Genomic DNA, 14,981 nt, shown 5'->3' on the forward strand with positions numbered 1-14,981 from the left:
AAACGAATATACTTTAATCGTTTTATTCACTTAAACAAAGACTAGCTTATAACTAATTTGTAACTTAATACGAACAATTACTTTATCGTACATAAATAAGTTTAATTAATCTTAAACTAAGTTCGGTCTGATTCAGATGACTCATCAATTGGCAACAAGATGAGGATTTAGCACCTTTTAAAAGATAACTCAAAGAATCGGAATAAAAATATTGACATAATTCAGAATAAAGTTAGAGGTGTTATTTATATTTGTTTAAAGCAAATTAAAAGTCATATCCATCGTAGGGACGCTGGGGACGTCTCTGAACTAGAGGGATGTTAACTTCTTCAGCTGTCCGGAAAACTTGGGGCCTGGGAGATGGTCTTTGTTCCTGTTGAGGGGCTGGTTGGCGACGCGGGGCTTGCTCCTGAAAATAATTGTGAAATATAAGATTTTTAAATAATACGTATCAAATAACTTTATTGTACAGTAACTAACCAATATATATTTCATAATTATTTTATGAAACGATCCAAGGACGTATCTAAGAGACTATCAGTAATCTAGGGCAATCAAAACGAAATTAGGGAAACCTACACAAACAGCTATCCTCCTAAATGTAATCCAAAAACAGCGTTAATTATAAAAAACGGAGTGGAATCGATGGACTTCTAGACTTTAACATACATTCGTCTTAATGTCGTATAAACATTTATTTAAATACTTACTTCTTCTTCCTCTTCCTGCTCATATCTGTCATCCCTGTACACCTCAGCGGGGTAGTAACGGTCGGAGTACTTCAGGGATACATTGGGCTTTCTCTGCACTTCCTCCTCATTGATCGGCCTGTACAGGTAGTCATTCACGAAGTGGTACTTGGCCGACTTCTGGCAGATGCTGTCGTGCGTTGGGGGCATGCAAATAAGGTGAACCTGAAACAAATTTTAATAAGATATTGGATTTCAAGAATTCAAATTTGTTTTTATAACAATTTCGCATCAATTATCCTAATAGAGCAAATTATCCCAAAAATATGAAATGACTATTAAGTAGTACTTTTCTAACATAAAACACAACCGCCTCTATATTTATTGTATTTTTATGATGCTTAAAAATTACAAACATAATTTGTTTGTACCACAGATCTATATAGGTCTGTGGTTTGTACTGTGAATTACAATTTACATCCCCGACAAACAAATTTACGTAAGTTCACCCAGCAGAATTTCACTGCTTTTTGTATGTACTCCCAAAATAATAGAATGCAATATAAAAAGAATGCTAAGTACAGTGGCGAAAGATAGAATGTATCAATTCAAATTAACACTTATACCTATAGATTTGCTCCTGATGGCTTATTCTTATATTCCTTATCACGATGACCGTAGTCTTCTATAATTATCACTTGAAATACCCTAATACCTACACTACCCTCTAGATCCCTAAACATCAATATCACCTGATGGAAGGTAAATCCTTCGGGACAGATCCACGAGTGCTTCACATTATCCTGGCAGTAGTGGAAGACCTCGCAGTTGAGCTCCTGGTCCGCGTAGTAGCCGGTCTGCTTGCTCACGCAGTCGAACTTCGACTGCTGCAGAAGCTGCGACAGACGGTCAGGTTCCTCCTTTTCCTCTTCCAGCTCCTCCTCCACTTCTTGAAGTTGCTGCTGTTGTTGTAGTTTGGCTGGTCTTTGTTCTTGCTGGAATATAAATATTTTCATTTAAATAAAATTTAAACATAAAGATAAAAAAAGGTTTAATTGTATTTTACTGTTTTTATAAATTAAGTACGATTGATAATTATTTTTGATCCACGTTAATTCTATTTATATTGGAACCAATCTTCCAATCTTAAACAGTCTCGTCTAAATTTGTCTTGCTTGTTTTTTTGTTAGAGTAATTACTGTTGATGAATTTATTTTAGATGCTTATTTTTTATTCGGTTTACCTTGATCTCGATTTGTTACAGATTTGTCTTAATTATCATCAATTATCGAAGCAGGTGCATTAACCTTTATAGTTTTGTTAATTAACTCATTGCCAACAAAGTGTCTATTTTTCTTGGTTTAAAACAACATTTTGAAATTAAATACTCGACGATTCATGCTTTTTGTTATTTTTTACTCAAGTATATTCTACTCCTTCTATACCTTCCTATGCGGTGCTCTGACTGGTTGTCGTTGTTCCTCCAAGTACACCTGCCTGGTGGGCACGATGTACGCGTCCTGCTGCTCCTGCTGCTGTCTTTGCTGGTAACCAGCTAGCTCAGCCAGGGATGGCGTTGGACGGAACCCGCTTGGCAGAGTGTTCGAATATGCTGCTGGAGTGTATGCTCGTGGCCTTAAATTGCGCGATTCCTGTAAAAAAAATGAAATAAATAACTTTACTATTTTATCTAAGCCTGTGTTTACTCTATGCTTGTTAAGTAAATGAAATTAAAATATAATGTCATAGTTCATTTTCAAAGTGTAAAAGAATAGGTTTTTTCGGATAAAATTTTATTATGGTATAATTCGTCGACTAATGTAAGTTTCTATTTTTAATTATGTCTAATGGTCTATTCCTGTCTGTTATTCTCCGTTTTTAAATTAGGTTTATAAATTTAATGCAATTTCTTTAAAAATATTTTAGATGATGCTTAGGTAGGTATACTAACTACCTACCTACGTATAATTAATTGTTTGCGTTTGAATAATTAGGTTTCTAAATTTATCTCGTCGATTTATCAAACGTGGCGCTCTATTGTTTATAAGATTATGGAATAAGCTATGCCCACATGCTGAGTGGTTTCATAAATCGTGCTCAATGCTCATATTGCTCATATAGATCAATGATCAATGTAACACTCAATACGAGAATGCGAGTGATGTAGGCTGGTATTGTAAATCTTCATTTATGGGCGTCATATTTTACAATGTTTGTATTCTTTGCCATATGTAGCAAAGATATGAATCGCTAATTGGCTTAATAAACTTTTGTCTTTGTGTAGGAGTAGTGATTATAATTAACAGGTATTGTCTATGTGTTAGTGAAAGCCAATGGCTACTCTTGTGGATAAGCTAAGTTTATGGCTTGGAATATACAACGGCATTTTATACAACTTTACTATACGAGTATGTTTATTTATTTAGTTGTAATATTTTAACATGTAAGCAATATTAATATTACAAAAATGGAAGCACGTACAGTAGTACCTAAATGTTTATGAAAAAATTGTACTTTTTTTAAAATCACAATGAATACTTACAGGACCGCCTTTTTTAAGGCCAATATTCAGAAATGAATATTTTGATTCAACCTAGAATATTTATTTCGTTGAGAAAAAAGTAGTCGTAGCCAAATAGGCCTTCCCTCGCAATGCAAACCACAACTTTAAATACGATTGCACTCATCTACTACTTTTTCAGACAGTTACTGAAATTATTTTTTATAATAACTGAAATCTGAATACTTGCGAGCTACGCAAGTGCTCCTGCAATAGATACAAATGATACAATGTAATTTTAATTGTCACTGGTTTTTGCGACGATTAAGCAGTTTTTTATGGATATTGCTCACTTTGCGCGTTCGTGCGGCGCGGTATTGTTGGCGGAAGGTAATTATCATTATGGACGTTGATTTGGTCTATTATTTCAACGTGGAACGTGTTTTTATTTAAATAACGTTAGTATACGTGGAAAAAATGTGAAAAAATTTATATTAAGTACGCAACGTTAGGCTTTCTCCAACCACGAGCAGATAGATCTACATGGCCAGTAAGATGACATTTTTTGTTAAAATTCGTACCGTTCGTCATTTTCATGTATTTTATGAAGGTACATCCTCATAGTTAAAATCAACATATCCTGGCAAAACTAACCGAAAATATATTTTAAGTTACACTTAATAGCAGTCCATCTGATATCGCAATGATAATGCAAAATAAACGATGAAGTAGTTTTATATTTTTGTCTTTATCTTCAATATAAATGAAGTCATTAAGAAAACCGATTTAAAACTAGCCTGTTTATTTGCATATATATTGCATGTACAGTTACCAGCAATTATATATTGCCATGAACAAATCGGCAATTATATCTGCCATAAGCATGCAATCAATAATATGCACGTAGCTACACGTGAAACCGCGGGACACAGATAGCTTTTTAGTTCTTGTAATTAACAATTGACTATATTACAAAAATAAGAGGCCTTAAAATAAAATAACTGGACTCCAATCTCGGTCCAGATATTATTGCCGATTTGTTCATAGCAAAATATTATTGCTCCTGACTTTACATATATTTCTCACGCGACCATTCAAATGATCGCGTACTTCGTGAATATAATCTCGGTTAAAACGTTAAAAGCGTAGATCTATCTGATGTTTAGACTCTAAGCGAGTCCTTTCTGTGGTTTGGAGCTTTTCTGATAAATATAGGTTAGGTATGGTGTGCAACAAAATGTAAATACTCCATAAAAATGTAATCGAGGCATAATTATAGTCATGACTCAAAATGTCTCAAATGGTTCAAAAACCAGGATGAACCTCTACGACGTCCTTTATAAAAAATGTTTTCGTCGATTATGTAATTCTATTCACAAGCATATTCAATTACAATCTCGCCTAAAAATCTTTGATATTGGTCGCGTGACATTATTACGTACTTTCATATTATCGTTCGGAAATAGAGTAAAAAGGATAAAAAGTTGGTAATGATTTGCTTTCGACTTTCACTCTCGGCGGCCTTCCGACGGACGTAGACGCCAAATAGAGCAGAAAAAGTGTAGAGCCGATGTTTGTAAAAGAATTCGGCCCAAAGTATTTAATTACACAAGAGAAACAACACTTTTCAAGTAAGTTTTTTCCTAATTGAAAAAGTTATTTTCACACCTGACAAGTAAGGTAGAAAAAAGTTCAGTCTCTTGAAGAGCAACAAGTTCAACAACCACAAAAAAACAAACATTTAAAAAGTAAGCACCTGACATCATGATTGTTGCGGACCTCAGGAGAAAGTTATGTTTTTCTACTGACGTCACGTAGAACTCCGATAATATGTGAGTCCTGCCACAGTTAAGTACAATTAGATAACCACTTTGCAAACAATGCCTTACACTACCATCGACATGCTTAAAAGTTACACAATTTGCCTAAACCCCAAGAGAATACAAATCCAATAGCGTAAGCCATTGTAGGTACACAATGCGTTTTAATCAATGGTACGTTTTATTTGAGACTTATGTACATTATACTACTTACCTACTTATATGGGAAAAAAATCTTTGCTCCATTTGTCAATACTTGATATGCACTGTAATACGAGTAACGACCTGAATGATACATTAAGATTCCATTTCTGACCTTAGGTTAAACAGTTTTCAATGCCTCGCCCGCTTTGAAAGAATAAACTGCATCATTTTGAGAGAGCTTTAAAATATATGAACATTTGAGGCATTTCCACAAGTAAAGAAACATCTAGATTTACCGGTTAATTTTATAACTAAGCACGTGTGTATTACATGTGTTACCTCATAAAAATATTAGATACTTGTTACCTCGTATGCGATCTTACATCAGTAGTTCAGTACTTGCGGTGCAACAAACACCACTTTGGAAAGTAAATGTTCTATCGGTGCGATCACCTGAAAGCTGCGCTGCTCATAATATTGAGTGTGGTTATCTGACGGTCATTACACTTGAACTGTGCTTCACCTTGCATTATTTGACTCTAATTTAGAGTTAAAATACTGATACACTTATAAAGACTTGATTTGGCCGAAGATCCGAGATTGAAAATCCAGAAATGCCACTGTTTAGCTGGAGTGACATTTTGTTAAAGAGGAATATTATGGGATATTAACAAATTTTAAGTATAAATATTTAAGGATCTCAAATAACGTTCAAAACACAAAAATACGAATTATTTGGTTGTGTAGGTACTTTATGATGAACATTCTTGAAGCCTAAAGGGGTAACCAAATAATAAAACCAAACAAATAATAAAAGATAAATAACGGGTTTGAAAAAGGTTATTGCATCATTGGAGTTTATTACTCTTCTTCCTGACATAAAGTATGGTATTTTATTATATTTTACAAGCTTTTTATATAATAACGATATTTTAAGTTATATACCTATAAGCTATAACCTGAATCTGTTCAAAGTTAGATTGTACTTCTAAAACCTATACCGCAACTGACTTACTAATAGGTTCAATGCGGTCAAAATGCAATCACAGCCTCTCAATCGGGGGATCCGAAGTTCAAAATCCTAGACCAATTAATGTTAATGTAAATTTAATGATCATTTGCTAAAAAGTGAAGGAACATCGTCTGCCTGAAAACGCCTGAGAGTCCTTAAAAAAAAGTGCTTAAAGTTGTGTGAAATCAATCAATTCGGACGAGATAAGGAGGGGCACCGAAGGGGCCGTCCGCCCTGGGCCTCCGATCCTCGGGGGCCTCCAAAGTTGCTAAAAAAAAGTTCGTCAGAATCAAAGAATCTATGAAATGTGTATCACATTCGAATAATTTATGACACATTTGTAATTTTGTAAAATCAATAAACTTTTTACACTTTTGCGCCGCGTGCCTCCGACGACCTTAGTCTGCCAATGTTAAGACCCCTCCCACTTCGAAGGACCTGTGTGCAGTAGTTGTACCGCAACCCATAGGGGTTAACGATTTGATGCGGTCAAATACAAACATATAGATACCTCCAGGTCCAGAGCCAGTTCATCGTCATCGGCGTCGACGCCCGCGTCCGGCACACTGTCCTCCTCTTCCTCGGCCGCTGCATATGACGTGCCCAACACCAACAGCGCTATTAAAAAGCTCCACCTGAAAAAAATAGAAAGGAATTTTAGTAATAATAAGAAACCTGCCAGCTTTTCTCCGACTTATCCCCTTAGGAGATGACTTTAAAAAACCTATTGTTCCTCAATTTTAAGACCGTTGTCAATTGTTATCAGTAAAACGTTGTTTATCAAACCGACGATGTTAGTTTTCTTAAATATGTAGAGTTATACACTGAGAATTTCTATTCCACACCGGATGGGCCTCTTGGCACTTACAACTTACACTATTATTTCCTACAGCCAATCAAACTCAGATATCTGGTATTACTCGTACGTTACATTTATTAAAGGGCTCTCCAGTTGCGTAATCCGGCAATTTCTCCAAAATGGACGCTGCACATGCATAGCTGTTGCATAATATAATTTATGCGGTAAGCTGCAACCGATTTAATTCGACGACAGCGGAACTGGTTTTGCGCTATCTCCATTTATCTGTGTAAGTGGGTGAACAGAATTCACTTGTGAATACTGAAGATGTATTCTTGAAGTCTACTGGTGCATAAAACAATTGCTCTGTAGATGGCATCTGTGGCGTAAATATTTCATTGTCATATTGGTCTACCCGTTTCTATCGTATTGCTGGTTAAAAATTTCTGCCTTCAGATTTAGATCAGAGAGAACAGAGAGAAGCAAACATCAAACAATAAAGCAGTTATATTTTCAGACGCTAACGCGTCTCTAGATTTCTATTTCTAATCGTATTAGGTAGGTACATATCGCCGAGAAATTGTAGATTCGAGATTAAAATATACCGTAGCCTTTCTATGTCCGAAAAATTCCCTGTAAGTTGTTGCAAATATAAGTAATATGTATCTATAGAGGCGTAACTCAATACATAAAATGTAATTATTAGTACAAGTAAGTATCTCGTAAAGTCGTAACTAATTAGTTACAAGTAAACGATGAATAACTATATTGTTATTCTAGTTGCAGGCTATAACGTAACATCTACTTGTCGAGTGTTTTGCCGCTTGTCTCGCCGAACAGGCGCGAGCGTGAGAAATTCTTCGCTTCCTCATTAGGATCATATCATTTTACGAGATGTATTGAGATGTTTAGTTTAAACTGGTTTAGAGTTAAATGTAGGAGCTTAGGGGGTTACGCGTTTTATGATGAAGCCTTCCGCTTCGATGTCTCATTATGATCGAGCTTCCGCTTACAAACAACCTACACCCAATACGGGTTATTAAAACTTTTCTAAGATATATTTTAAGCATTGTTTAAAATTATTCTAAGGTAAATCAAGTTATAGTAGGTATCCACCGGAAAAAATACCAAAAATAATATTCCATTCAAGGTACTGGATACAAAAGATTAACTCAAGTTCTGCTCTTTGAAACCTCATGGTTATTAGAAGAAATAGCAGATAGCGGCACTGGATCATGACATTTTCCAATTCAATCTATTGTATATTATTCCTACACTCGATACTTCATTTTGAGTCGATATATGTATTTGTAGAGCCCATGCAAGTTTATAGAAGTATACAGTTAATGCTGACCGGGTGTGGTCTCGTGGCATTTGCTCACGTGTTCGCAATTAACCCGACATAAGTGTTACATGATTACCTGCTCGATAATGCAATGTATTTCGGCGAAGCACAAAGCAACTTGTTGCTTATGGCTACAGAACGGATGTAATGTAGAATGCAATTTACGCTTTCTATATTATGGACGTCGGATTCGTATAAAAGTATTGTTATTGTATATAAATATTAAATAGAAGAGAAAACTTCAAATATATACCAAGTTTAAAGGATGCCACACGGGGTTACAACCAAAATAATGAAAGGAAAATAATACTAAGTATTCCAAAATTAAAAAAAAAAACCTGTAGGTTAACTCGACAATATGAATTATACTCTGCCATCTATAGCAGAGTTTCAGCCTTTTAAAGACCATCATCCATGAAGAACATGATATTATTTTAGATTTATTTCACTTACGCAACGTGACAGCAGAATTAAGTACATATTAAAATTCGATGCAAAAAATATAGCCATTTCCAATTAATCTTAAGTCTGTGTTTATAACGGTGCGTAAAATTACATAACACCGGTTTGTTTTTACGCCATGATATTTAAGGAAGCCGGTAGGTGAAAATAAATAATTGCGTAACCACGTCCGCGCCGTTCTCGGTAACACGCGTATAATTTATTTCGTACTTCTTTATGTCTCACAATCCATACAAAGGAAACAGGTTATTGAAATGGGGCGTAAAATTTCGCCTTTTAACCCTAATTTTTTACAGTATTTGGCAAAAATGTGCTTTTGTGATTTATTAATTTCAGATGAAGGCAAAAAATACAAGGACACACTATTCTTGTTGATTTTCCGCTTTGAAATCGGTCGTTTCAGTTAAATATGCGCTTTGTTATTTCACCCCGACATAATATAGATACAAAAGATAACCAGACGTAACAATTTCAAAGAATTTACTAAAAAGGCTCTACTTCAGAAATTATTATCTAATTATAGCTTTATAAGGTAACGCTGTCCAATATTGCAATATAACGTGCAATGCCTTATCACGACTTAAATTCTTTGAGTATAAACGGATATCCGATTAGATCTCATTCAATTACCTATTGAAACACGTTATACCACATGTACCGGTGCATTAAATTCAGTATTTCTAATGGTAAAGGAATGTGCTTTCAAAACGTAGCGCTAACGTCCTGAGCTGTTTATTTCATGAATCATTTAACCTAGGCATTTGTCACATTAAACCCTGATTTATTATCTGTAATAAAGCTAGCCAAAATATTCATCAGTCTTTGGTTTAAAACTATTACATGTTGTACACGAGTTGTTTTGTTAAAAACAACATAATAGAGTTAATATGTTAAGGTATCGATACTATGTAGCACTGTCCTATCTAAGTAAGAGTTTAAAATCTTTCGGCGCTTGTGCAGTTGACCTTATTTTTACAAGATACATACAAATAAAAGTTCAAAGACCAAAATCCAGAGGCAAAAACTTTCAATTAAGCTCAATGGATTTCTTATTACAGTTTAACAATATGATCTCTACGAGACTCGTTACGAAAGGGTTATTTATTAATCTACCTACTTTTGTATGAGCAATTTTATAAAAAAAGTAATTTAATTAGGACGCTACGGTTGGTTAGTAATGTCTGTAAATACGCTAAGAATTCAATGTTTTCATCGGAACCATCGGCTCGTGAAATGGGATCTTGCGTACCCACTGGCCGCTGCCCGCTGCCTGCTAGGCTGTCTTACGTCGCAGCGAGCATTGTTGTAGTATCTGGTCCGTGACGAGATTGGCTTATTGCCCTAATTCACCGTAAAGGAACGCAGTTTTGAAAGGATTTTGAAACTCTCCACGCATTTCCGTTTCCTAGTAGCTAGTTTATCGTATAATTATTTCCATTTAGCAAAAATACGTAGGTAAAAACGGCCGAAAAATATGTCTCTTCATAGTCGGGTAAAACAGGTGATGTTATTTGCCCATATAGGTACGATCCGATCTTCTCTGATACAATATAGTACAGGGGATTTTATTGATTCATACACACTAATTTAATTAATTATTTTTAAGAAAGATGAATTATAAGACCTAATATATAAATTAATTGGATTTACGATGCATACTCCCTGCCTATGTATATTGAAGTGTTTTCGAAAAATGATCTTACTAAATAAATAATATCAAAGTAATAGTGTGCAAATTATTCACTTATGAGCATAAAGCCGTTTAAAAAACACTAACTATAACTTTCTACTAGAAAGCAAGAGGTACTGTTTATAGTTTGCAGGAGTTTAAAAATTCATTTTCTTTTTTAGAATTCAGAACGTAATTGTATAATTAATCAATTAAAAAGGAATGTGATTACTTTATTAACGTAACGTTACGGTTACAAACGTTTACATAAGCAAATGAGACTACGTTTATTATACATACTTCTTTATTTATGTTTGGATAGACGTGCAATATACTTGCAATAAAAATACTTTAATTTGCGTAACGATATCCATAGTACTGCAATTGTAACAGGAAAATTGAAAACCTTAATGTAAATAATTGAAGATAGAGAGACTAGAAAGTTATCGAGTAACCCCACGAAGCGTACCGAAGGTCGATTAACGTACAGTCGTGTTGATAACATTAATGGTACAATTATTGAAAGCGTAATATAAATCATAGAACATAGAACTTCAATCTTTTCTTTTGTATAATAGAATGAGAATAAATATTTATAAGCAATGTTTAGATACAAGTATTAGAAACCTATATTATTAAATATAATTATTATAAACAACGATATAATTCTATCCCTTATTTATAATCAATATTCTTCTAATCCAAGAAATCCTAATGTGTAGAAGGAAAGTGGTTACAATTAAACTACTTAATTAAGAATCGTATTATTTCATTGGTTTTATCGCAGACTTTTAGCGCTGCCTCTCTTTCTCAATGTAGAGTAAATTACATATATCTAGGAGGATAGAATCGATGTATCTATCGATTATCAGCTTATAGAAGACATTTATTTATAGATCGATTTCATGCTTTGACAGAATAGTTACTGTCTCAAATGCAAATTCGTTTTCGACTGTATCTGGCCGTAAATTCAGGTTTTTGTGCGGAGGCGTGCGATGCTCTTTGTTTTGGTCCCGCCACACCGTCTGTTTCGACTGCGACACTATCTTCATTGTCAAGTGAGGCAACGAGAGGTCAAGATCTTTTACTACGCTATAATTAAAGCTTGAGAAACAGAGATCTGTTTACTTTGATCGCAGGATAGATTTGCCACAACTTTTTGCTACCGTTGCTAAATTGGTGCATGAAAGTCTGTGATACCTAATATCCACGATCGAAATAGGAGCTAGTTTTTATAGTGGACACGGAATAAGTTTTTTCTGACCAAACAAAAGATTTCAAAATTCACGCCTTTCAGTCTGATATTTGTTCGGTTGTAAACGGCGTGCAACCTTTATTGCAATTAGGGGGCGCTGCGAGCTATTGATACCTTACTTACGGCACGTGTAGGATTATTTGTATCTATCGATTCTTTATTTTAACAAATTATTTGTGAATTTTCGGATAGTAATTAGACTACAAATAATGTAATCCATAGTTGCTACTAATGTTACTCACTTTTGACATTACGTAGTTTTTACACATTGCTGTAGGTCACTGTGAGTCAGCTGTTTGATGAGATTTGGTTGTTCAAACAGTGCGTCTACGATCGCGTGCGCATGCGACATTATCTCTTGAGATTTCACTTTCCACGCTTGCGCAACGTCCTCCCGGTTTTATGCGATGCACTGGGCATCGCTTGGCCACTCTGACCAGGAAATCATAAAGGAAATGTTATCGAATTATATGTCGATGGATGATACTTTTTGTCTGTTGTTCTACTGTAACAAAAGTTTCAATAGTAGTGTATTGTTGAGATATAATATCCTTTTAAATGCGCTAGTTTCAATCGAATCTATAATTATGTTCCAAGTATCCAGGGATTTTACCCCTGATACTCATGAGAGCAATCAGTATTGTGGATGATATAGACACGAAAGGACAGTTTATTATAAAACATTCAGACCCAAAAGATAAATCTAAATTTACCACTTAGACCTATGTCTGGTCTTGAACCCGGAACTATACCTGTCACTGGCCTGGTGACCGCTTAGCCACTCGGGTCGTTGTAAGTTAATTTATTATTACATTTAACTTTCCACTATATTGGAAAATTAATTTCAATAGACATGAAGCAATAAAGTGTTGAATAGAATCAAAGCTAAACATTCACTTCTTTCCAAACATTCACTTAATTATTTCTCGACTTCAACAACAAAACCAGTAAAAGTAAGAGTCAATATAATAGCTCTATTTCAGTAATTTGAGTCGGAAGCTAGACTCATTGAAATGAACGAACGCAATGCAGTCTGCGGACTAGTTTCCGCTGAGGAATGCTGGGATTTCAGTTTCCACATCTACTAAATTGGCAACTGATACTACTGAGGAGGAATGTCTAGTTTAGTAGAATGAATAAGCATAAACTTTGTATCATTTTCATCATTAAGACAATCTTTATAACCATTCAATGTACATGTACATGCCTACTGTGCAATCAATCATGTTCAATTTTACGCTATTATTTATTTTAATATAATTTAATAAAGGAGGATTTATTTGTTCTATTGCGTAATATTTACGACGATTCCCGTGCTCTGACTTCTTCTAATAACCCAATATCTAATCTATATAATTGAACCTAATCTCATCAATATCGGTTCAGCAGATGAAAAAAAAACTCAATGCAAATTGAAAATTAGACGAGCTTACCTGTAAGCGAAGTCTGATTATAATTTTATGAATGGTGATCTGAAATATAATTGAGAATTACAATGTAGTATCCTTCTTCCCACTCGTCGGCATCGCGATTGTTTAGCCTTTAAAAACAAAAAAAGTTTAAAGACCACTGACACTGCGCATGACAGTGACAGCTCCGGATTCCTCACTTAATTTAGAGTCTATCATTTCCAACTTAGTCTCCTTGATAATATGCATGCTGTCTATATCTAGGAGACTCTTGTTCTTATTGTTGCAGTATGGGTTTTGATTTTGGGAGGGTGGGTAATTATATTTCAGATCACCATTCATAAAATTATAATCAGACTTCGCTTACAGGTAAGCTCGTCTAATTTTCAATTTTATTTCATGGTGATCTGAAATATAATTGAGAATTACAATGTAGATGTTTAGAGACAACTGCAACAATGGGACATGTAATTAAATTAAAGATTTATTACCATACATATATATTATTATATGGATTTAATTACATTGCTGAATATTTATTTGTTCTGCATCATATGGATGAGATGTTGTGAAATCCATAGTGCTTAGTGAGATTTATTCTCAATAATAAAATATATATATATATATAAAAATACAATATGAAAATATCATATTAATAAGAAATTTTTCTCTTAATTAGGTATAATTATAAAATATACACAATTATTAGGATTGCTAACTGAATATTTACTCTTACTGTATAATATGGATGAAATGTTCTGAAACACATAGTACTAAGTGAGATTCCCTCTGAATTAGATGAAATAATATTCAGTGCAATAATAATGCAATATTTTTCTCTAAATATATTATTACTAAAATTGGCCAATAATAATAATAATAATAGTAATATTGTAATTTAGTCAGTGTTAATAATTATTCAATTCAAGCTTTTGCACCTTGCAAAAAATAAATACATACAAGGTCGAAAATATGTTTTCTACCCTCCATAGTATGTCATAATTATGTGTAGAACGAATTACTTGGTCAATTTTATTGACACAAATAATACTATTTCCTTTGCTATATAGCAATATGCGTATAAATATGTTTCATATGTGATGTGCATTATATAATAATGTACTTTTATATAATACTATACTTAAATGTACCAGTAGGTACATTGTATGTATTCCAATATTATTAAAATAGGAAGCCATCCCATGTTGAATATTAAGGAATTAATACCATTATTTATTGACAAATTTTGATTGGGTATTTGATTTGATCTTGGGATGATATATGCCCCATGTGAGATAAATTTATATTTTATGTTGTAGGTATACCCGGTATAATATTGGGTGTTATACCTACTTTGTTTCTTTATATTAGTGTGCATGTTCAGGAGGGACATGATCATTCTTAGATCAATGAAACATTTTAGTTTTATATGACTTCCTGTTTTTGTAGGTATATATCAGATTTGCAAAAGTTACTTATACTTTTTGCTGTACCATGCTTATGCATGCCCTCTGTAAAGTTACATATCTATATGGTTGGTTGGAAAGCTAATGATGTGTTTCCTTTTGAAATCCAATCTGACTTTCCATCTAACATCTTTTCCTAAAAATGTGTGTAACTATCAGTTATGTGTATGTAAAAGTTGATATCAGTTTTCATAGCAGTATTTATGTATATGATTATTTCAAACCCCATTCATGACTAGACCAGAAAAGCTTATCTTGACTCAAAAGTATTTATGCTGAGCATTCCCAGGATTAATTCAGTTTTAATAAGTCAAATATTTTATAACTTCCATGGGGTTCTGGCTTACTTAGCCTGTAATGATTACTAACACAACTGGTTCTAGTTACAACTCTGACAGTGATAAATTATAA

General features: G+C 33.9%; 1 protein-coding gene across 1 annotated transcript in view; it reads right to left on the bottom strand.

Annotated features, from left to right (window-relative positions):
* Window positions 1-9: 9 nt before the first annotated feature.
* Window positions 10-14,981, bottom strand: part of LOC140748283 (uncharacterized) — a 29,617-nt gene continuing 14,645 nt past the window's right edge. The window contains exons 2-6 of the mRNA XM_073081071.1: window positions 6,677-6,800; window positions 2,135-2,341; window positions 1,442-1,684; window positions 711-914; window positions 10-409 (exon numbers count right to left, since the gene is read on the bottom strand). Of these exons, the coding sequence (XP_072937172.1) occupies window positions 266-409; window positions 711-914; window positions 1,442-1,684; window positions 2,135-2,341; window positions 6,677-6,800 (922 nt within the window). The 3' untranslated portion in view covers window positions 10-265. The remainder of the gene's footprint in view (window positions 410-710; window positions 915-1,441; window positions 1,685-2,134; window positions 2,342-6,676; window positions 6,801-14,981) is intronic.

The sequence above is a fragment of the Epargyreus clarus genome, unplaced genomic scaffold, assembly GCF_041222505.1.
Source record: "Epargyreus clarus isolate Ecla_fem2 unplaced genomic scaffold, WU_Ecla_fem_2.2 ptg000015l, whole genome shotgun sequence".
Lineage (NCBI taxonomy): Eukaryota > Metazoa > Arthropoda > Insecta > Lepidoptera > Hesperiidae > Epargyreus > Epargyreus clarus.